Source organism: Podarcis liolepis (genome assembly GCF_965112155.1).
Source record: "Podarcis liolepis genome assembly, chromosome: 17".
NCBI lineage: Eukaryota > Metazoa > Chordata > Lepidosauria > Squamata > Lacertidae > Podarcis > Podarcis liolepis.
The window spans coordinates 20,679,837-20,702,562 of NC_139571.1; the positions used below are offsets into that span (position 1 = coordinate 20,679,837).

The 22,726-nt window shown below is 43.8% G+C and overlaps 2 protein-coding genes across 6 annotated transcripts in view; one reads left to right on the forward strand and one right to left on the reverse strand.

The window, feature by feature from the left end:
- MOB3B (MOB kinase activator 3B) overlaps positions 1-22,726 on the reverse strand; it is a 102,526-nt gene that overhangs the window by 74,100 nt on the left and 5,700 nt on the right. The gene's annotated exons all lie outside the window — the stretch shown is intronic.
- IFNK (interferon kappa) lies at positions 14,251-21,487 on the forward strand. The gene is made up of 2 exons (XM_083482365.1): positions 14,251-15,118; positions 20,416-21,487. The coding sequence occupies exon 1, from the start codon at positions 14,527-14,529 to the stop codon at positions 15,115-15,117; it is 591 nt and encodes a 196-aa protein (XP_083338491.1). The 5' UTR covers positions 14,251-14,526; the 3' UTR covers position 15,118; positions 20,416-21,487.

Consider the following 22,726-nt stretch of genomic DNA (forward strand, 5'->3'; position numbering starts at 1 on the left):
AGAACTCCATGTGCGTGAGACAGCGGTTTCCAAGCTGTTCATTCGCAAGGCATTGTACAAGGCAATGTTACAGCCTGGGGTTACAATGCAGGAACACCTACACAGTTTACAGTTAAAGTTTGCTGCGCTACAGGAAAGAGACTGTGCACTAGACCAGCAGGAGAAGGTGGCTATTATTTTGAGTTCTCTCCCGGAAAGCTGGGATAATTTAGTTTTGTCTCTAGAAGGCATACAGGAGCGTGATTTATCAGTCAGTTACGTTACTGGGCGTTTGATTGAAGAATGGCAGAAGAGGCAAGAAAGGTCGGTGGCTGCAGAGGCTTCTACAGGTGGGCGGTTTGGAAGGAGTTCTCATGCCGTGCCAGAGGTGAAGCAAGAGCAGCGTACTGGTGAGGAGTTAGCGTTTGCTGTTAGGCGTTGTTTCCGATGTGGGTCTTCAGCGCATCTAAAACGACAATGTCCAGAGTTGGTCAAGTCTCAGTTGCCGGTGCAGGAGCAGAGACGAGATCAGCAGCAGCAGCAGCGTAAAAAGAAATTCTTCAAACGAAAACAGTCGGCTCAGCTGGTGACCGCCAAGGTCAAGATTGCTGATGAGAAACAAGCGGTCTGGGTGGTCGATTCGGGAGCGTCTCGCCACATCGTGAATTCAGATGAATTGTTTGTTTCCAAGAACTCAGCACAGCGCAGCCAGGTGGCTCTAGCAGACGGAAGTACTTCCGAAGTGATTTCGGGGGGTGCAGTTTTTGTTCCTTGTCTTCGTGAATGCCTGCAAAATGTACTTTGTGTGCCGTCATTAAGGAGCAATCTGATGTCTGTAGATTGTTTGCTAAAAGCTGGGTTTAAAGTGTATTTTGAAGGAGACAGTTGCATTATTAAGAAGGCTGGTGAGATTTTAGGCACTGCTAAGTCAGAGGGAGGCTTGTTTTGGCTTAAAGCAGGATCTCAAGTTGCAGCAGTAGTCAGTAAATCTCAGCCTGCAGTGAATAACAAAGCTATACATGACAACTGTGTGCACTTATTGCATAGGAAAATGGGGCATGCTTGCTGGAAAAGTGTACTAAAAATATCTGAGTTGGCTGATGGGGGTAATTTAAAGAGTTGTAACAAGTACCTTGATTGTAATGTTTGTAAAAAGGTTAAAACCCACAGAGTCTCTTACCCCAGAAGTGACAGAGTCAGTGAGTCACCGCTACAGCTGGTTCACATGGACGTAATTGGTCCATTTGCTGTAAGCAGGGGTGGATCGCGCTTTTCACTAACAATTGTGGATGACGCCACGCGTTATTCTTGGGTTTTTCCCATGAAGAATAAGGGTGACGTGTTCACTAAGTTTAAAGGCTGGGTGGCATCTGTGGAAAGATTTCTGTCCATTAAACTCAAAAGGATACAGACGGACAGAGGTGGCGAATTTATGTCAAATGCTTTTAGAGATTGGTTACAAAAGCGTGGCATTGGGCATAGAAAAACGAACGTTTTTTCCCCAGAGGAGAATGGCGTTGCAGAGCGAAAAAATAGATCTTTACAAAATATGATGTTTGCCATGCTTGATGATGCTGATTTGCCCATGTCTTATTGGGGGGAGAGCATGCTCACCGCGTGTTATCTCCAAAATAGGCTCTTTCATCAAACAATAGGTACAACCCCGTACTTTAAATTGTTTCAGAAAAAACCTAAAATTGACCATTTGCATGTGTTTGGATCGAAAGCCTGGGTATTAATTCCGAAACAAATGAGGAAGAAGGGAGATCCTAAGACCAAACAGTTAGTGTTTGTGGGTTACCAGGAGCTGGGAAAAGGTTTCCGCTTTGCTGAAGGGACAAATGGCATTGTGATCTCCAGGAATGCCAGTTTTTGTGAACATAGTGGCTGGGAGAGACTACATGCCAATACTGAGGTTTGGTTTGAACCTTCCCAGGAGCTTCATGACTCTGAAGGTAGACATAGAGAATCAGAGTCTGAGGGGGAGGAAAGTTCAGATAAGAGCTCTCAAGAAAGTGGAGTTAGCCAGAGACCAGTTGCTAAGCAACAAAAGAGAGGTCGTAGTTCTGAGGAGGAAAGTGGGTCAGAAGAAAAATTTTCTCCCAGAAGATCTAAAAGACAAAACAAAGGAGTGCCTCCGGTGCGTTTTTCCCCAGATACTGCAAATGTGTTTAGTGTAAGTGCAGAACCCAAGAGTTTTCAGGAGGTGTTAAAGTTACCAAAAGAGGAGGCAGAGCGCTGGAAACAGGCAATGGAGGAAGAGATGTCCTCTCTGAATGAGCACAAGGTTTTTACACCAGTAGCAGCGCCTGAGGGGGCAAAGATTGTAGGCTGCAGGTGGGTGTACAAACTTAAACCTCTGGTGACAGGAGAGTACAAATACAAAGCTCGTTTAGTTGCTCAAGGATACTCTCAGAGGCCTGGAAAAGATTATGACGAGACTTTTTCCCCAACTGCTAAGGGGGACAGTGTAAGGCTGATTTTAACGCTTGGAGCAAAGAGAAAACTCCTGTTAAACCATTTTGATATCCAGACTGCATATTTACATGCATCAATATCAGAAGACCTTTATCTAGCCGAACCGCCTGGTTATGAGACAGGTTCCAATAGAGTGTTAAAATTAAACAAAGCTCTATATGGTCTCAAACAGGCTGCAAGATCTTGGAACAAATGTTTCCATGAGGCCTTAGTGTCATTTGGTTTCAAGCAGAGTACAGCTGACAATTGTGTTTATGTACGTGGTACAGGCAGTGATCAAGAGTTTTGTCTGATTTATGTAGATGATGTATTGTATGCCTGCAAAACAGATAAACAAACTAAAAGATTTGCCAAGCAATTGTCCAGTAAGTTCAAAGTGAAGGACTTAGGCCCGGTTAGGACATATCTAGGGTTGGAAGTGTGCTGGGCCCAAGATGGCAGCTGCCTAATTAGTCAGCAGAACAAAGTTAAACAACTACTGACTACATACAGGATGCAGGATTGCAAAGGGGCAGCGGTGCCTATGGATCCAGGTTTCATAAAAACACTTCACGTAGATGAGAGTCCTGAATTTGAACATCCTGATGTATATCACTCTGTAATTGGAAGTTTATTGTATATAGCACAGTGGTCCAGACCTGATATTAGCTACGCAGTAGGCATATTAAGTAGATTGGTCTCAAAACCCACACTAAATGCCTGGAAAGGGGTAAAACAAGTTCTGAGGTATCTCAAACAGACAATTGGCTATATGTTACAATTAAATTCTTCAGAGGATGAAATGTTGAGTTGCTACTGTGATAGTGACTGGGGAAATTTGCCAGATAGAAAATCTGTCACAGGACTAGTCATAATGGTCGGTGGAGCTTTAATCAGCTGGCGGTCACGCAAGCAAGACGTTGTAAGTGTGTCATCAACGGAATCAGAGTACGCCGCATTGAGTGAATTGTGCAACGAGGTGATTTATTTCAAGCATTTGTTAGCAGATTTAAATGTGAATTGTGGAGAACCAGTACAAGTTTACATTGATAATCAAGCTTGTATAACCTTAAGTAAAACAGAGGGTTTCAAATCGCGTTCCAAACATATCTCTGTAAAATACCAAAATGTACGTTGCTGTGTACAAGACAATGTAATCACCTGTACTTATGTATCAAGTGAAGAAAATGTAGCAGATGTGTTAACTAAACCATTGGCAAAGATAAAGAACAAGCGAATGTGCAAGGGTTTAGGTTTGCTGGAAAAATGATCTCCTACATAGGTGTATTTGGTGTTAATTGTTCAGCAGAATCTGTGAGGGGGTGTTCAGTTTCTGTTAATTGGTTCTCGTGGGAAACTTGCAGATTCTAGCTTCACCAATTAACTCAAGCTGGTGTCAATTTACTCTTGGCAGAAAGCCCAGGTCTGCTTGACCTAGAAACTACTCACTCTGATTGGTTAACGAGCAGCACTCAACTCTGTTATCTAGGGATTACTAGCACAGTTTGGTTTGAGGTGTGTTAGGAGTTAGAAGTGCTGTGTATGGTTTTGAGAGAGAGAAAGAGAGGATTTATTTTGCCTTTATTTGTATGCAGAAACTCTGCTGGTTTTATTTTTCCTTTTAATAAATCCTGTAAATAGTTCTTCTGAGTCTAGCTGACTAGTCATTACCGCCGCAACTAGCTTCTTCGCTGTGCAGGAAAAACTCTGCTACGTTTGGGCTAAAGCCAGTAGGGCTATGCCTGACACTTCAAAGTTCCATGAAACGTCTCCCCTTTTCCCCATGAGTCAAGGTGAGGAATATTCAAGACCAGTCAAGACCTGACACACCAAATCTCACAAGCCACCTCTTTGTGACGGAAAAAAATAATGCTATAATAAATCAATAGGTTTTCTGCACTTCTGTGATGCCCAGAAACCAGCTACAGTGGTGCCCCGCAAGACGAATGCCTCGCAAGACGGAAAACTCGCTAGACAAAAGGGTTTTCCGTTTTTTGAGCTGCTTCGCAAGACGAATTTCCCTATTGGCTTGCTTCGCAAGACGAAAACGTCTTGCAAGTTTGTTTCCTTTTTCTTAACACCATTAATACAGTTGCGACTTGACTTCGAGGAGCAACTCATAGAACGCAGTGTACATAGTAGCCTTTTTTGAGGTTTTTAAAGACTTTGGTGATTTTTGTAGCTTTTCCAATACTTCTTTTGCAGCCATTTGGTAAGTTAAGCTTTTAAAACTTTTTGGGGGGTTTTGGATTTTGGGTTGGGGTGTTTGGAATTCAAGGACTTGGTGTTGGGGAGGGGTTTGCAAGAATCTGGAAGCTTGTGTGGTTTTTCCCCCCTGCATTTTTATGATTTTCTGTGACCATTGGGCCACTCTGCTGTTTTTTTAAAAAAAATCTGGATTTGAATTTCTGTGTGCTGGGTGGCTGGGGGAACAGTTGGGGAGGGGTTTGCAAGAATCTGGAAGCTTGTTTCCCCCCCCTGCATTTTTATGATTTTCTGTGACCATTGGGCAACTCTGCTGTTTTTTTAAAAAAATTCTTGGTTTGAATTTTGAAATGCTCTTTACAGTATGTGTGACTTTAAAGAGCACTTAATAAACTCTTGTTGTACCAAATTTGGCTTTGTTTGTACTTTTTCTGACCATAGGAACGCATTAATTGATTTTCAATGCATTCCTATGGGAAACCATGCTTCGCAAGACGAAAAATTCGCTAGACGAAAAAATTCGCGGAACGAATTAATTCCGTCTTGCGAGGCACCACTGTATCTCATTCTTCCAAATGGTAAGGCCATGCTCCCAAGGGCTCCCCCCAGGGGATGGCAAAGTTGGACATTTGCCATGGCCCCCCAACCTGCAGAGGACTCCTTGCCCCAAAAGTGCTTCCATTGCCACTTTGAACCGAATATCAAAGATCAGACCAGCCTCAAAGAATTCCAAGTTTCCAAGTCCTTTCTGGTCTAGGTTAGAGGGGGACCATTGATGGCGCTATGGGTTAAACCACAGAGCTTAGGACTTCCCAATCAGAAGGTCGGTGGTTCGAATCCCCACAATGGGGTGAGCTCCTGTTGCTCAGTCCCAGCTCCTGCCCACCTAGCAGTTCGAAAACACGTCAAGTGCAAGTAGATAAACAGGTACCGCTCCAGCGGGAAGGTAAACGGCGTTTCTGTGCGCTGCTCTGGTTCGCCAGAAGCGGCTTAGTCACGCTGGCCACATGACCCGGAAGCTGTAAGCTGGCTCCCTTGGCCAGTAAAGCGAGATGAGTGCCACAACCCCAGAGTCGGTCACGACTGGACCTAATGGTCAGGGGTCCCTTTACCTTTACTGAGGGTATTGGACCACAGACCCCCTCCCCCCAAAAAACCTGGAGACAGCGTTGCCGATATTGAGCAAGGCACAGACATCTTTATGCACCAGGTGGACAATGAGCTGGTTGGGAGCAACCGTTTTTCGATTACGGCCTGGATTATAAGCTCCAGATAAGGTCACAAGCATTATTCTGACCTCTGTTAGGTGAGTAACCTCCCTGAAACTATTCAGCCATTAAAACCGTGGTGTGTTTTTTTAACGATCTGACCCATTTGGCTCTCTTTTAATGCCCGGGACGATGTGATGTGGCCCAGCAGCGACATACTTAAGTAATCCTGTTTCACCATATGGCCCTAGTCATGTGTAATGACCCAAGTCAGCTGGCCGCTTAATTTGCCCTAGTTATCTTTCTGAGCCAACAGACAACAAGATGCTCTGCAAATAGGCACTGTGGGATTTAACAAGGGAGACTATCTTCCCGTAACTGTTGGCGTTACTCAACTTGTAGCATAACACACATTCATGGGAATGAATAAACGTCAAACATGAGCAGATGGGATGTACAAAAGACGCTTCATAGTCTTATTACTGTGATTATTATTTCAGGAAACATAATTTACAAGAGATGCTATATCAAAACACAAAAGGGCAGAGTGCTCTTGGTTGGCCACTGTGAGAACACGATACAGGAATGGATGGACCACTGGCCTCATCCAGAAGGTTCTCCACATGTTCTGAAGAGTTCTCCCATGGCTCAGATACAGAGGAATCTGTAGTAATTTTCCTCCCCATATTTGCTATAATGCTATTGTCTTTTCCACTAGGATTATATGCCAATGTTCCTAAACTACTTCTATTCTGATGGCTTCTCTTTATTTTTCCAGTTCATTTGTCGCAACGATTTGAGCCAGCATTGGCAAACCGCTCATTAGTTTTCTGCACATTTCCCCCCAGCAGGTCCCTTGGAATTATTTAACAGTCAGACTTGTAGGTTAAACAAAAAATCAATCCCAATTACCTCTTTGATCATTACAGGAAAACACTTTGCACTGCTGTCTTATATGCATAAAGTCTGTATTCTCTGCCTGATGTTGCCTGTTCATGCCTACTGCGTTAGCATTTTTTTAATAACCCCCCCCCCAACTCTGGGATGCAAGAACACTGTAGTGAGAAATTATTAAAATATCCTTTAAAAGCTACATCAGACGAGTAAGTCATATTCATTTTATGAATGCGATGGTACAATCAATTCTGTGAAATTATTCATTCACAAGTCTTTCTATATTTGCCCTTGCAGGGCAATACAATATAAAAATGAAAGATGTTTGCATGAATTGGTAAGAGTCTCAGGTGTAGGAAATATAATAATAAACACAGAGACACATGTTACTAATTTTAAGACAAGAAATTCAATTTCAAGTGGCATAAATGGCCCAAGCAACGATTCTAGAAGATCTTCTTCCATATCTAGTAGCGGTTTCAAGTTTCATACACAGAACTTTTAAACACAGAAAAAAAAATCATAAAAACAATTAAACATTAACAGAATTAAAACTACACACATATATTAAAAAGTCTTGTTTCAAACATACAAATAATTACAATAAAAACAGCACGGCGGCATTAAAAGCCGTCAGTTCTCAAAACAGTTGATCCACAGGTCTTTTTAGGAAATGGGCTGCAAGCGTATTTGGACAAATGTGATTTAGGTTGCATTAACTGCGGAGATCGAACTCAGTAGGAATTACTTTTAAATAAACATTTACAGTGGTACCTCTGGTTACGTACTGAATTCATTCTGGAGGTCCGTTCTTAACCTGAAACTGTTCTTAACCTGAAGCACCACTTTAGCTAATGGGGCCTCCCGCTGCTGCCGCGCCACCGGAGCACGATTTCTGTTCTCATCCTGAAGCAAAGTTCTTAACCCGAGGTACTATTTCTAGGTTAGAGGAGTCTGTAACCTGAAGCATATGTAACCTGAAGCGTATGTAACTCAAGTTACCACTGTATAGGATTATACCTTTAAGCTGCAGTCCTGAACGCTTTTTACTACATACTAAGTTCTGTTGAAGAAAGTGTCAGATTATGTAAATGTGTAGGATTGTAGTGTCATTTATATTTACATTTTGCTCTTGACAGCTTTTTAATTATTATGCCGTGCTTAGGAGTAGCCCATAAATTTCCTACCTGTGATTGCAGTGTTTGTGCAGAACAGTCACTGGGAATAAAATACCATTTGAGGCATCGGTTCTCTGGGCTTCCACCCATGGGCACCCACCCTCAATAGGTTATCACCTGTGCCCCACTTGCTGATGTCGCCCCTTGACCTGATACCGACATTTTATTTAGGCCACAAATCTTGATTTGCCTTCCTAGCCAAGACGGATCCTTGCGGTAGGCAAGACCCAACCTGCCTCCTGGCACGGGACATCTGCCTCTGCGCGAGATCTGGGACAATCTCCAGTCCCACATTTTGGAGCCTGGCATTATTTGCTGGATTGTCCCGAGAGTGGAGCCAGGAACAATGAACAGAGGCGATTCCTGCCCTCTTCAGTTGGAGGAACGCACAACTCAGGGGAACCATTTTTTTAGGAGAACCATAGTTGGGGGGGCAGTGATCTACCAATGATCTACCACTGATGTCCAGTGATCTACTGGTGGATCACGATCTACCTGTTGGACATGCCGGGACTAGATGAATCCTTGTGGTTCCTTCCAACTCTACAAGTCCAAGATTCTCCACAGAGCTGTTTGGAGATCAGATGTGCTGATTCTGTGTGTGCAATCACTCTGAACCATGGGTAGGCAAACTAAGGCCCGGGGGCTGGATCCGGCCCAATCGCCTTCTCAATCCGGCCCCTGGACAGTCCGGGAATCAGTGTGTTTTTACATGAGTAGAATGTGTCCTTTAATTTAAAATGCATCTCTGGGTTATTTGTGGGACATAGGAATTCATTCTTTTTTTTCTTCAAAATACAGTGGTACCTCGGGTTAAGTACTTAATTCGTTCCGGAGGTCCGTTCTTAACCTGAAACTGTTCTTAACCTGAAGCACCACTTTAGCTAATGGGGCCTCCTGCTGCCACTGCACCGCCGGAGCACAATTTCTGTTCCTATCCTGAAGCAAAGTTCTTAACCCAAGGTACTATTTCTGGGTTAGCGGAGTCTGTAACCTGAAGCGTCTCTAACCTGAAGCATCTGTAACCCGAGGTCCCACTGTATATATATAAAAAGCACAGCACAAATAATTCAAACGCTGGCTCCTTTAGTCATAACTCTGGATAGAAAAACACTCTCACTTAAACAACAGTAATTATCCTCGTCACAAATGCCGGAGGCGATGCCGCACAAATTAAGAGCGCTGTCTGGGTCATTCTGTCTAGTATACGTCTTCCTTATATACTAATGCTTAGCGTGCTCTTAATCACCCGACCCTTATAGCTGTGCACAGTCATCATGAAACAGAAGAAGTCCTTATGTCACTCTTGGGTAGCATCCAACCTGCTCATGTGCTTGCAATGGAGGGAATTAAAATACCTGTAAGTGAGAATTTGAGGGATGGAAAAGGGGGCTTTTCAGCACCATTTGCAAGTCCAGTGGTGTCCAAACTTTTTTCAAAGAGGGTCATAGAATCATAGAGTTGGAAGAGACCACAAGGGCCATCGAGTCCAACCCCCTGCCAAGCAGGAAACACCATCAGAGCACTCCTGACATATGGTTGTCAAGCCTCTGCTTAAAGACCTCCAAAGAAGGAAACTCCACCACACTCCTTGGCAGCAAATTCCACTGTCGAACAGCTCTTACTGTCAGGAAGTTCTTCCTAATGTTTAGGTGGAATCTTCTTTCTTGTAGTTTGGATCCATTGCTCCGTGTCCGCTTCTCTGGAGCAGCAGAAAACAACCTTTCTCCCTCCTCTATGTGACATCCTTTTATATATTTGAACATGGCTATCATATCACCCCTTAACCTCCTCTTCTCCAGGCTAAACATGCCCAGCTCCCTTAGCTGGTCATGCCCAGCTCCCTTAGCTGGTCAGATTTGATGAAGTGCCGTGAGGGCTGCCCAAAGGGCCAACCAAAGTTGTTGACCTTTTTAGTAGGATTGAAGTTGTTGGGGGTTTTTTTAGATTGAAGTTGTTGAGGGTTTTTAGGATTTTACCCCAGAAAATAAACTGCCACAGGGGCCGGATTAAACCAACCAGCGAGCCAAATTAGGCCCCCGAAATGGACTTTGGACATGCCTGCATTAGCCCAACTGAGAAAGCTGGCTCCCCATAGTTAAATGCTCCACTGGGCCAAATTTAGAAACCGCACTTGCACAGCTCTCGTCCATCTGTTTTGAGGAGACACGGACTTAGCATGAATCTGTATAAATCCCTTTAATATTGATTTGTTTCCTGCTCTAAACGCTCCTAAGGACAAAAATGAACCCCCTTCCGCTTGGGAAGGAAGACATTTGGTGAATCGGTGCGTCTAATCCTATTTCCCACCAGTGGGTGAGCTGGTTGAATTTACACAGCGTATTGTGCCCGACGGCTGCAGACTGTGGAACGAAAGGTTTTAAAACAGTAAATTGATGACAACACAGGTATAACAAAAATGAAATCATGGTATTGTTGAGTTGGAAGGGACCCCAACGGTCATCGAGTCCGAACCCCTGGCAATCTCAGCTGAAGCATCCAGAATAGATGACCATCCAACCTCTGCTTAAAAACCTCCAAGGAAGGAAGGTCCACAACCTCCCGAGGGAGACTGTAATGCGGCTATTCGCTTAGAAATTAAGATCCCCTCAGTGGAGTTAGTATTATGGAGGAGAGTTTTGATTTATTGGATATCCCTATGGCATAAACTCCCGAACCACTATCTCATTCAATGCATGTGGCGGGATGACTTCACAAATTTGTGGTCAGGAAAAATCCATGCCAAATTGCTGTCCTATGAGATCTCGCCCACTGAATTGCTCAAACTGGATCTAAACACGACAAAAAGGTGTATAAATCAAAGGCTGGATGATGCGGAGCTATACCAAAATTTCTTAGCTGGTGGTGGAGCCTGTTCGCCGTTAAATCTCGGCATAACCCCTATCTACCGTGCTCCGTCCTACTTAACATCGCTTACGGCTGCATCTCACCGATATGCCTTCATTAGAGCTAGGTTCAATGTTTTTCCAACAAACGTGCTGAGACACAGATTCACTAAGGGCCAAGTCCCTTCAATGTGTGCTTGTGAAATATGTTTAGTCAGAATCTCCTTTCTTGTAACTTGAAGCCATGGGTTCGAGTCCTATCCTCCAGAGCAGAAGAAAACAAGCTTGTTCCCTCTTCCATGCAACAGCCCTTGAGATATCTGAAGATGCTTTCCTATCTCCTCTCAGTCTCCTCTTTTCCAGGCTAAACATAGCCAGCTCCTTCGACCGTTCCTCATAAGGCTCCAGGTTGCCAGACCCTTGATCATCTAGGTTGGCCTCCTCTGCACACCTTCCAGCTTGTCAACATCCTTCTTAAATTATGCTGCCCAGAACTGGACACAGTATTCCAGGTGTGGCCTGACCGAGGCAGAATAGAGTGGTTCTATGACTTCCCTTGATGTGAAAATCGCCATGATGGACACAGGGTGACCGTTGCTTCTGACGTTACATTTCTCTGCAGATACTTTGAAAACATGTATGGAGAAATGGGGAGAAAATGGCCAAAGATACATGTGGAAGGAATGCGATGGACAACTTGCACGTTGTTCCAAGGACTCTTTGTCACTTGCACATTTCAAGCCAGGGCCCAGCCCTTTGGAAATTAAAGCATATTCAAAAATCAAACTCAAGGGAGCTACAGAAAAAGTGAGCCATTCATGTTCCTTTTTTATCACATCTCCTCTTACCTAAATTCATGATTAAGTGGATGTTAGCATAGACTGAGGAATCACAGACTGTACTTTAGTATCGGTCCAGGCACCCCCAAACTCGGCCCTCCAGATGTTTTGGAACTACAATTCCCATCATCCCTGACCACTTATCCTGATAGCTAGGGATGATGGGAGTTGTAGTCCTAAAACATCTGGAGGGCTGAGTTTGGGGGTGCCTGCTATAGTCCCTTGTTTCAACACCCTTGTCTCTTCAAACTCCAGTTCTGAAGATTATAGTTCCATAAAGCTGGATTATGGACTCTCAGCACACTCCCCAAACTAGAATTCCCAAGTTTCTTTAGGGAAAGCCAGGACACTTGAGCTGATATTAAACTGCTGTTTCTATCTTATTTCTATCTTTTTCTTTCTCTCTCTTTCTACCTTCATCAAGGTGCTCAAAATAACATGGTTATCCCCCCCATCAACCCATCGCCCAATGTTATCCTCACAACAAAAATCGTGAGGTGGGTTAGGCTGAGAAAGTATAAATAGCACACTGAGAGCCAGTGTGGTGTAGTGGTTAAGAGCGGTGGACTCGTAATCTGGTGAACCGGGTTCGCGTCTCTGCTCCTCCACATGCAGCTGCTGGGTGACTTTGGGCTAGTCACACTTCTCTGAAGTCTCTCAGCCCCACTCACCTCACAGTGCTTGTTGCAGGGGAGGAAGGGAAAGGAGATTGTTAGCCGCTTTGAGACTCCTTCGGGTAGTGATAAAGCGGGATATCAAATCCAAACTCTTCTTCTTCTTCAATATTGCCCACTGAGCTTCAGGGCTGAGTAAAGGTTCTACTTGGAAGTAAAATTCACCAGCCCCAGTTCAAAGTGAATACACATCACTCCATAAGCATAACCTACTAAGAATCTACAGTAAGCCACTTTTGAGTTCCCAACTCCCATTAGCCCCAGAAAGCATGGCCAACGGTCAGAGATTATGGGTGCTATAGTACATGGGTAGGCAAACTAAGGCCCGGGGGCCAGATCCGGCCCAATCGCCTTCTCAATCTGGCCTGTGGATGGTCTGGGAATCAGAGTGTTTTTACATGAGTAGAATGTGCTCTTTTATTTAAAATGCATCTCTGGGTTATTTCTGGGGCATAGGAATTCGTTCATTTCCCCCCAAAAAATCTAGTCCGGCCCCCCACAAGGTCTGAGGGACAGTGGACCGGCCTCCTGATAAAAAGGTCTGCTGGCCCCTGCTGTAGTGTAACAACTTATGGAGGGACACAAGTTCCTCACCCATGCTTCAGGGTAAAAAAGGTAAAGGTAGAGGGACCCCTGACCATTAGATCCAGTTGTGACCGACTCTGCGATTGCGGCGCTCATCTCGCTTTATTGGCCGAGGGAGCCGGCATACAGCTTCTGGGTCATGTGGCCAGCATGACTAAGCCGCTTCTGGCGAACCAGAGCAGCGCACGGAAATGCCGTTTACCTTCTCGCCAGAGTGGTACCTATTTATCTACTTGCACTTTGATGTGCTTTCGAACTGCTAGGTTGGCAGGAGCAGGGACCGAGCAACGGGAGCTCACCCCGTCGCAGGGATTAGAACCGCCGACCTTCTGATTGGCAAGTCCTAGGCTCTGTGGTTTAACCCACAGCGCCACCCGCATCCCTAGACCTATAGGACCTTATGTTAAATCCCGGTTAACTGAGTCTCACTTGAGATTAATGCACAAGCAACTATAAGCAGAGAAAAGACCAGCCCAGGCAGGGATTTAAATTATGCCCTCCAAGTTTTATTAAATTATACCCACCCTAATTCCTGTTTGAAGAGTTGCTAAGTTGCCACCACTTAGGCAGCTGGGGCAATGCAGTAGGAAACGAAGCAGTTTTCGCTTTTTGACCAGTAACAGAAACCTGAAAAGTTAAGTCTACAACAGAGATAATTCACAGTCAAATGGGCTCCCTTAGTGGCTTCTCTGTGATACAACAATAACCTAAGTGCATGTAGAAAAAACAGAACAGCCTCTTACAACTCAAGTGCCAAAGACAAGAAAATAGGAAGTTATTAACTGGCTGGGGACCAAACATTGTTTTAAAAATAAAATAGGAAATTGAGACCTCAGTACCTGAAGGAATAGCTGTTACCACCTCAGTCTGCCCCATGTCAAGAAATAAAAAAGAGAGGTATTTTCCCATGAGCTATCCAAGGGCATTTAAGGTAACCAGAGAAAAACCCTTTGCAGTAGTGATCTTTTGCCAATCCCGCTCATCAAAGGTCCATCTTGCCACCATTTTGCTTTCTCTTTGGTACCAGGAAAACAGTTCCTTGTTTTCCCAGTCTTCTGGGTTTTATTCTAACCTGTTGTCTTACTGACCACTTTAGTGGGATTTAAAGATTAATTTTGTTGTTATTTTAGTGTTCTCATCAACTGGGAACAGTTTGCCTGAATAACAGCATTATAAAAGTATAAACTAAACAACGAATAAACAAATAAGGACCTTTTAAGGATGTAGACATATGAGATGGGAAATCTCTTCAGATTTCAGGAAAGAGCTAATGCTGAACTCTTGTTTATTTTCTAATTCTAAGAAGGCACTGGAAATTAATTTAAAATATTATAAACAGAAAGAAGAGAAAAAGAAAATGTGCACTCTCTCTCTCCTCATATGGTCCACTTGAAACTTGGCTAAGTTTTCTGTAAGAGGGTAGTAAAAAACAAAACAAAACAAAACCTCACATTTTAATTAAAACTCATTGAACGAAACTGAAAGCAACCAAATCATGTTCCTCAAAGGCATTTGGAATCTTGATGGGGGAAAAATTCATATCATGATTAATACTAATGTCTCATGTTGAATGAATTCAGGATGGCAGATTTTTATAGGTGTTCCGAAATATATTTAAAGAGACTCCAGGAAGATAAGGTAGTTACAGCCATTGGTTCATCATGGGCTTCACTACTGGTGGGAACAGCTTAAGCATTTGTCTGGTGCTGGTGCTCTCCGGCAAACTCGCGCAATCCAGCCCCCTTTCCAAATGCCCTGTGCTCCACACCCGGTGGAACCAAATGATCCAGACCAACTTGAACCATCTCTGCAGGACGGCCGGACAATTCCCTCTGCAATGCGTATCTGAGACAATGGACTTCAGGTTCCCTCTGAAAGCTCTCAACGCTCTGGAGAGCGACGGCGCCGTCATCATCGTCCGCGAGCTTCTCCAGCAGAGCCTCAACGTTCTCGGCAAAGACCATCCTTGCGGTGCCTGGAACGCGACGTGTCTCGAGTCCTTGCAGAGCGACCTGTACCAGCAAACCAAACAGCTGGAGGCGTGCGCAAAAGACACGCAGGGAGGGAAACTGGCAAACTCTGCCAACGGGGCACCATCTCCTTCGCCCATAAAAGTCAAGCGATACTTTCAAAGAATGAACAGTTTCCTAGCCGCCAACCAGCAGAGTCGCTGCGCCTGGGAGCTGGTCCACCTAGAACTGAAAGGCTGCTTTCTGTTCATAACCCAGCTTCTCAACAAGCTAAAGGAGTAAGGTAATAATATTATTTAAGTAATATTTTCATATACCTTGGCGTAAGAGCTTGGGGGAGTGCTCTTAGGCTAAGGTTAGGGGAACTCTGTATTTATTTATTTATTAGTTAAGAATATTCTCATACGATGCTAAACACAGGGGAACTCTGTCGGAGAAGTCCCATTGAAATGAAGAGAACTGGTCAACAGGAATGAATTGGAATCCCAGTAAGTTGGAAGGATCTTATAGGTAACCTATAACAGAAGTTCCTGGTAACCTATATCGATGTATTAACACCCCAAAACATCAAGTATGCTCTTTGGAAACTAGCCAGGAGAGGTTGTAGCATCCGTCTAAAAAAACAGCTAAAGAAGTCTCATTTACAGCAATTTTAATTAAAAGGAAGTGAATTGATGACTGCATAGTATACCAGATATTGCAGCGTGAAGATGAAAGAAAATCTAGTATTAATCTACAGGTGGGCATAAGGAATTAAAAACTTAGCAACATATAATTAAAGTCACATCCAGTATCCTGAATGTGTATGGTTCCCTTCTTTCACTTCAATCTTCGTATTTACTCATGTGTAGGGTACATTTCAACATGAAAGGTCACGGCTAGTGTAGAAAGAACAAATACTTTTTGGGTTTAATTGCTGATAAAAATCTGTAATTTTAAATCAGCTTTAAAAAAAATTAAGACAGATTTTGTTTTCTAAAAATATATTATGGTGTGTCTATTTTAAAATAAGGAGTCTTAAGTGAAATTCTGAATGTAGAACAAATGTGCTGAAGCCTACAATTACAAAAGACTGAATCATTACTGTCTATCAAACACCACATTGTGAATTATTGTTATTATTAAAAAGTAAGTTAGTGAAGGAAGGGGAGAGGCAGCAAATTCAGGTTCCAATATCAGCAGTGCCATCTAAACAGGGTAGGTGAACCTCCCTGCCTTTAAGTACACAACACACACACACAAGCCAGTAGTCCTTGTTTTCCTGGGTGATGGATGGAGCGAGAATGTGCTTTCCTCCAACTCAGGGCAACTTGGAGTAAATAAGGAGTAAACGGATGCTCTGAAAGATTCATAGAAAACATGGGATCTAACCCACACCGTCGACATCCGTGGTTCCCAACGTGGGGCGCACATACCACAGGGGGACAATTCGATTTTTATGGGGGGCAATTCGAGAATGAGTTATTAACAGTTAATGGCCTTTTAGGCTTCTTCCATGTGAAGAGGAGTTCACTTTTTGAATAAGAAGAATTACCGTATTTTTCGCTCTATAACACGCAAGAGACCATAACACGCACGTAGTTTTTAGAGGAGGAAAACAAGAAAAAAAATATTCTAAACGAAATAGTGGATATATGATTTTTGTGGTTCATGCTATGGCCACAGACATGTGATCTGACAGTGAGTTTGGAGTAGCCCAATGCAAAAATCCTGAGGATCCATGTGGATCCATGCTTTGTAACCACGGAGGAGGGAAGGAAGGGGAACCATGGACTCTCTGCTCACGACTGCAGCAGATCCCCCCCGCCACCCGCAGGCATTCGCTCCATAACACGCACAGACATTTCCCCTTACTTTCTAGGAGGAAAAAAGTGAGTGTTATGGTGCAAAAAATACGGTATATGTCACAGGGGTGGGGAGATGAGGATTTTAGAGATGCTTAGGTGGGGCATGGCCAAAAAATGGTTAGGAACCACTGGTCTACCTGATCTGAACATGATCCCTCAGACACAAGCTGGGGAGTTTTGCTTCAAACGGAGGCGAAAGAGAAATCTTTTCCCATTCTCTCCCGATATCCCTTAGTTTCTTACATCCCCACCACATATGTAGGAAGGTCCCCTCTGCTTCTTGGCATTTCCAACACATTTTAGATCCCATTTTAATACATTTTAACCAATTCACTCAGGGTGTGGTACTATTGTTTTACCTATTTTTTCCATTATTTGATTGATTGATTGATTGATTGAACTTATATACCATCCTATACCCAGACGTCTCAGGGCGGTTTACAGCCAAGACCAAAATAAAAACCACAATATATATAATCAAAATAAAAACAACCACCCAATAACACACATCCCACCCCCTAAAAAAGAGCCACATTTTAAAAGGCAATGGTGACTTTCTCTTCGTTCTGGACGTTTCTGAACACCTGCAGCCAAATCCTGTGCATTTTGCTCAGAGTAAATCCAACCATGTTTGGAGAGGGGTCTTTCTTCCCAGACAAAGCAGACCAGGATTGGAAGTTTAGCCTTAGAATCTTAGAATTGTAGAGTTGGACTGGACGCAACAAAACAACACCACCACAAACTGGCTTATATGTATAAAATCAAATTTACTAGAATAATAGCTAGAATAGAGATAGACTTGTAACCATTCAAGCAACAAACTTGCTAAGGTGCCATGTATAAAACAAAGCCTGGAGATGCTGTAAACATGGAGTGGATAAATGTACAGCAGTACCTCGGGTTAAGTACTTAATTCGTTCCGGAGGTCCATTCTTAACCTGAAACTGTTCTTAACCTGAAGCACCACTTTAGCTAATGGGGCCTCCTGCTGCTGCCGTGCTGCCAGAGCACGATTTCTGTTCTCATCCTGAAGCAAAGTTCTTAACCCAAGGTAATATTTCTGGGTTAGCGGAGTTAGTAACCTGAAGCGTATGTAACCTGAAGCGTATGTAACCCAAGGTACCACTGTACAACTGTATCTTAACAAGTTACATGTGCAATCAATAAACGTTATACAGACTGGATAAATGGGCCATTCAACAAGTAGCGTAAGTCCAATCACGGAACAGTAACCCTGTGTCGCCACAATGGCAAGGGTAGCACACTGGAGAATCTGAAAAAGTTTCTCAAAGCTGTTTTTCAAAGATTGAACTGGATGAGATGTTCTTCAATGGGTCTTCAGTTGGAAACACGAAGCCGTAGGCATGGATCAATCACAGGAAGGCAAATCAAAGCCATCACCCTGGTGAGAATAACGCAAGTGGGCAAAAGGAGACCGGTTGTCTGGATATATTACAGGTTTCGCTACACACTTGTTAAGATACAGCTGTACATTTATCCACTCCATGTTTACAGTATCTCCAGGCTTTGTTTTGCTCATGGCACCTCAGTATGTTTGTTGCTTGAATGGTTACAAGTCTATCTCTATTCTAGCAAATTTGATTTTATATTTATAAGCCAGTTTGTGGTGTTGTTGTTTGGTTGCATTATTATTACTGTCACCACATTTGATACTTTGTGTATATACTTTGCAGAGTTGGAGTGGACGACCGGGATCATCTAGTTCATGTGTAGGCAAACTAAGTTCCGGGAGCTGGATCCGTCCCAATCGCCTTCTCAATCCGGCCCAGGAATCAGCGTGTTTTTACATGAGTAGAATGTGTACTTTTATTTAAATTGCATCTCTGGGTTATTTGTGGGGCATAGGAATTTGTCATCCCCCCCCCCAAAAAAATATAGTTCAGCACCCCGACAAGGTCTGAGGGACAGTGGAAACATGCTGATTCCCGGACCGTCCACGGGCCGGATTAAGAAGGTGATTGGGCCGCATCCGGCCCCCGGGCCTTAGGTTGCCTACCCCTGATCTAGTTCAACCCTCTGCAATGCCCATTGTGGGGCTCCAACCATCAAATGGAAGTTGCTTCCTTGCATGTGAACAGGGGGTCGTCACAAACAAATCTGCCTCTTTTTCCTAAGCAGGCTTAATTCTGCTCTGCAAAAGGCATGTCGGTTGCAAGAGCAAAGGTTTAACGATTAAGCTCCTTGGTTATACTAAAGGCTGTATTTAGTTGCAAACCATTATGCGAAAGCAATCAGTTGGCATGCGTGCTTATCCAGCAAATACAGGAATTGCAAAATGGGAAACTAAAGGCTAAAGTCTAAATCATGTCTTTTCCCTTGGGATCTTTCAAATCACATTTTTAAAAATAAACGATTCAAAAATCTGCCCACTGTCCTATATACCATATTATTGTACGGTTTCCTGTTCTTTAGAGTATTAGTTTTGTATCTGCGTTATTCTTGGCATTTTTAAAAGCATCGTTTAAAAATATATACAGACACACCTCGGGTTACAGCTGCTTCAGGTTGCGTTTTTTCGGGTTGCGGACAGCCAAAACCCAAAAGTACCGGAACGCGTTACTTCCGGGTTTCGGCGGTCGCGCATGCGCAGAAGCACCGAATCATGACCCGCGTGTGCGCAGATGCGGGCTGCGAAAGCTGCAGGTTGCGAACGTGCATCCCGCACGGATCACGTTCGCAACCCGAGCGTTCACTGTATAATGATAATATGTGATATTTATAGAGAACAATTGTTCAAAGCACTTCACGTAACTTACACCAGCATTGTACAACTGTTGCGTGTGAAGACCCCCCAAGAAAGACACAGTTGACAACAATATTAGTTCAAGGTTATTGGCATAACTTTGGTCATAGCTTTATTGATAACAGAATGTGAGTGGTTTGCTTAGGCATTGGTACGACTAGCTGCGCCGACAGCTCCGGCAGGGCAGCACCGACAACTGGACACCGGCAGAAGTCAGTAAGGGTAAACATACTGGGGGAAGCATTGGTCCTACCACAGATGCAACCTCACCCCAAAACGCTCCCAGGTGCTCTGCCGTGGCCCTAACCCCTGGATGGGGATCGGACAAAAGCATGGCGAGCCCCTGGATTCCTTTAACGGAATACCCTATCACACCTTGGGAGGGGCAGGTATGACAACCTACCCTACCCTCCACATTGAACCAATGCCTAACCACCAAACATTACAAAATTATGGCGATTTGCTATGCGGCAGGCGAAAGCCAAGTGGCACCAGCCCATCAGCCAAATGGAAAAATTCCTACTGGGCCCCTGCCCCAAGAACAGATGACCCACGACGGCATAGCAAGGTGGTAAAGGTAAAGGGACCCCTGATCATTAGGTCTAGTCATGGATGACTCTGGGGTTGCGGCGCTCATCTCGCTTTATTGGCCAAGGGAGCCGGCGTACAGCTTCTGGGTCATGTGACCAGCATGACTAAGCCACTTCTGGCGAACCAGAGCAGCGCATGGAAATGCCCTTTACCTTCCCGCCGGAGCGCTACCTATTTATCTACTTGCACTTTGACGCCTGGCCCCAAAATGGTAACTAGACGTTCCATTTTGGCAACTGCAGCCCTGGTTTAAGGAGCCATTTGGTACCTAGCTTGTATATCTGAGTTTCTAACACTGTGTCCAGATGGTCTTTATTCTTAATTCACTGAAATTACGGCACTAATGCAAAAAATCCCCCACCTTTTCTTTTCCTCTAGGAACAGGTGAAAGAAGCCCTTGCTCATCGATTTGTTACAAGTTACCTCAACCAGGATACAGACACTGAAACCTGTGTCCACAACATTCAGGGAGCAACAACTGTGACCAGCTTCACCAATTCTATTTTTTTTTGCTGCCGCTGCCACCAGTTTTGCGCTTACAGATGAACAAACAAAAAAACATTCAGACGAGCTGGTCAACCAAATCATCCTCTGTGCCATTTGTTTCTTAATTATGTGCAGACATTAAGCATTTTTATAGCACTTCTAATATGCACAGCGCTTTAAGAATTTTTGGCTAAATTGAGTCTCACATGCAAAAATCACAACGCTGGAAAAACCGTGAAGCCAGCCACTGCCTCTAGATAGCTCCATCCTTATTTCAGACATTGTGATATATCAGTATATCACAGTGTTTAGCTTGTGATATACCACAAGGTTGAAAAACAGGTATCGGCCAGGCACAATGGAATCATAATTTAGAAAGGCAGCCACAATCCACAGAACACAAGGGCTTTGTTTTGCTCCAGATTGTTCAGTAAATCTCCTGGTGTTACAGGGATTTTCTTCCCTTTAATTCTATAACCAGTAGACATCTAGCCAAACGCACAAGTTGCCTTCAGTCTAAACTTAATATGGCTTCCCAACAACCCGTCCGATCAGTAGAACTGCACGCCGTTATTTCGTATTTCGACGGTTCGCTCCAATCAAAGAACTGGACCCGTTTTACTAAATATCTGTAATTTAAACTTGGTGAAGCAGAGAAGTATAATTTCATTCTATGCTTGCTTCATTTTTTAAAACTTATCCAAGTCAGGGATTTGTTAAGTGTTGGAATGACTCACAGCTGGGTGGACTTTTGTTGTGGGAGAGAAGATGCTGAGAAAGAAGGAAAAGGCGATTTGGGCACTTTTCAATTCTTAGCGAAGAAAACAAGTTAGTAGATCCATCTCCTACGAGACACTGGGAATCACAGCGATATGTTTCAATATGCCCACCGACAGACAACATGCCAGTGAAGCAGCAGGCAGGACTGAACTCTCTGCTCATCTTCAGAGGTCTTCTTCATCAGCAGGAATGTTACAGATAGGTAGCCGTGTTGGTCTGCCATAGTCAAAATAAAAAAAATCCTTCCAGTAGCACCTTAAAGACCAACTAAGTTAGTTCTTGGTATGAGCTTTCATGTGCATGCACACTTCTTCAGATACAGGTGGGGAGGGGTATTATTATTCAGAAGGGTGGTGGGAATGGGAGATTGGCAGATAGCTGAGATGAGCCTGTTGACAACTCTTAACGACTGTAATAGGTCTTACAGGAAAAGGCAAGGGGTGAGAAGGTGAGAAATGGCTTAGTCATGCATAATGAGATAAGAATCCAATGTCTTTGTTCAGACCAGGTCTCTCCATGGTTTTAAGTTTGATAATGAGTTGCAATTCAGTAGCTTCACTTTCCAGTCTATTTCTGAAATTCCTTTGTAGTAAAACAGCTACTTTGAGATCTTGTATAGTGTTCTCCTACTGGTTTCTCTGTTTTGTGATTCTTCTGAGTAATACCCCTCCCCACCTTCTCACTATATAGAAGGATCTGGCAACTTCTGTTTCAGTGTATCTGAAGAAGTGTGCATGCACACGAAAGCTCATACCAAGAACTAACTTAGTTGGTCTTTAAGGTGCTACTGGAAGGAATTTTTTTATCAGCAGGAATGAACCACACACCTCGTCCATCTTTGCACATCGCCCTGTGAAACAGCCTTACGGAACAAATTGGACCCCCTTGCGGGCTAAGGCTGGAGGTCACCCTCCGTGTGCTACATCCCTGGTTTATTTAATGAATTGTACGTACCATTAGGTTGAAACAGAACCTCTAAGCAGTTTACAAGAAATAGTAAAAATACCTTTAAAAAATGACAAAAATTAAAAACATTTTCAGATACTTAAAACCAGCAACCAAAGAGCTTAAAACACAATCAACAACTACATGTCTGGATAGGCCTGCCCAAACCAAAATGTTTTAAGGAGGTGCCCCAAAAGAACAGCAAAGGCATCTGCCTAATGTCAATAAAGGGTGGCGCTGTGGGTTAAACCTAGGACTTGCCTAGGACTTGCCAATCAGAAGGTCGGCGGTTCAAATCCCCGCCATGGGGTGAGCTCCCGTTGCGCAGTCCCTGCTCCTGCCAACCTAGCAGTTCGAAAGCATGTCAAAGTGCAAGTAGATAAATAGGTACTGCTCTGGTGGGAAAGTAAACAGTGTTTCTGTGTGCTGCTCTGGTTCGCCAGAAGCGGCTTAGTCATGCTGGCCACATGACCCGGAA

Bases quoted from the DNA above. Each gene is read 5' to 3' on its own strand.
- IFNK (XM_083482365.1), top strand. From the start codon at position 14,527: ATGGGCTTCACTACTGGTGGGAACAGCTTAAGCATTTGTCTGGTGCTG.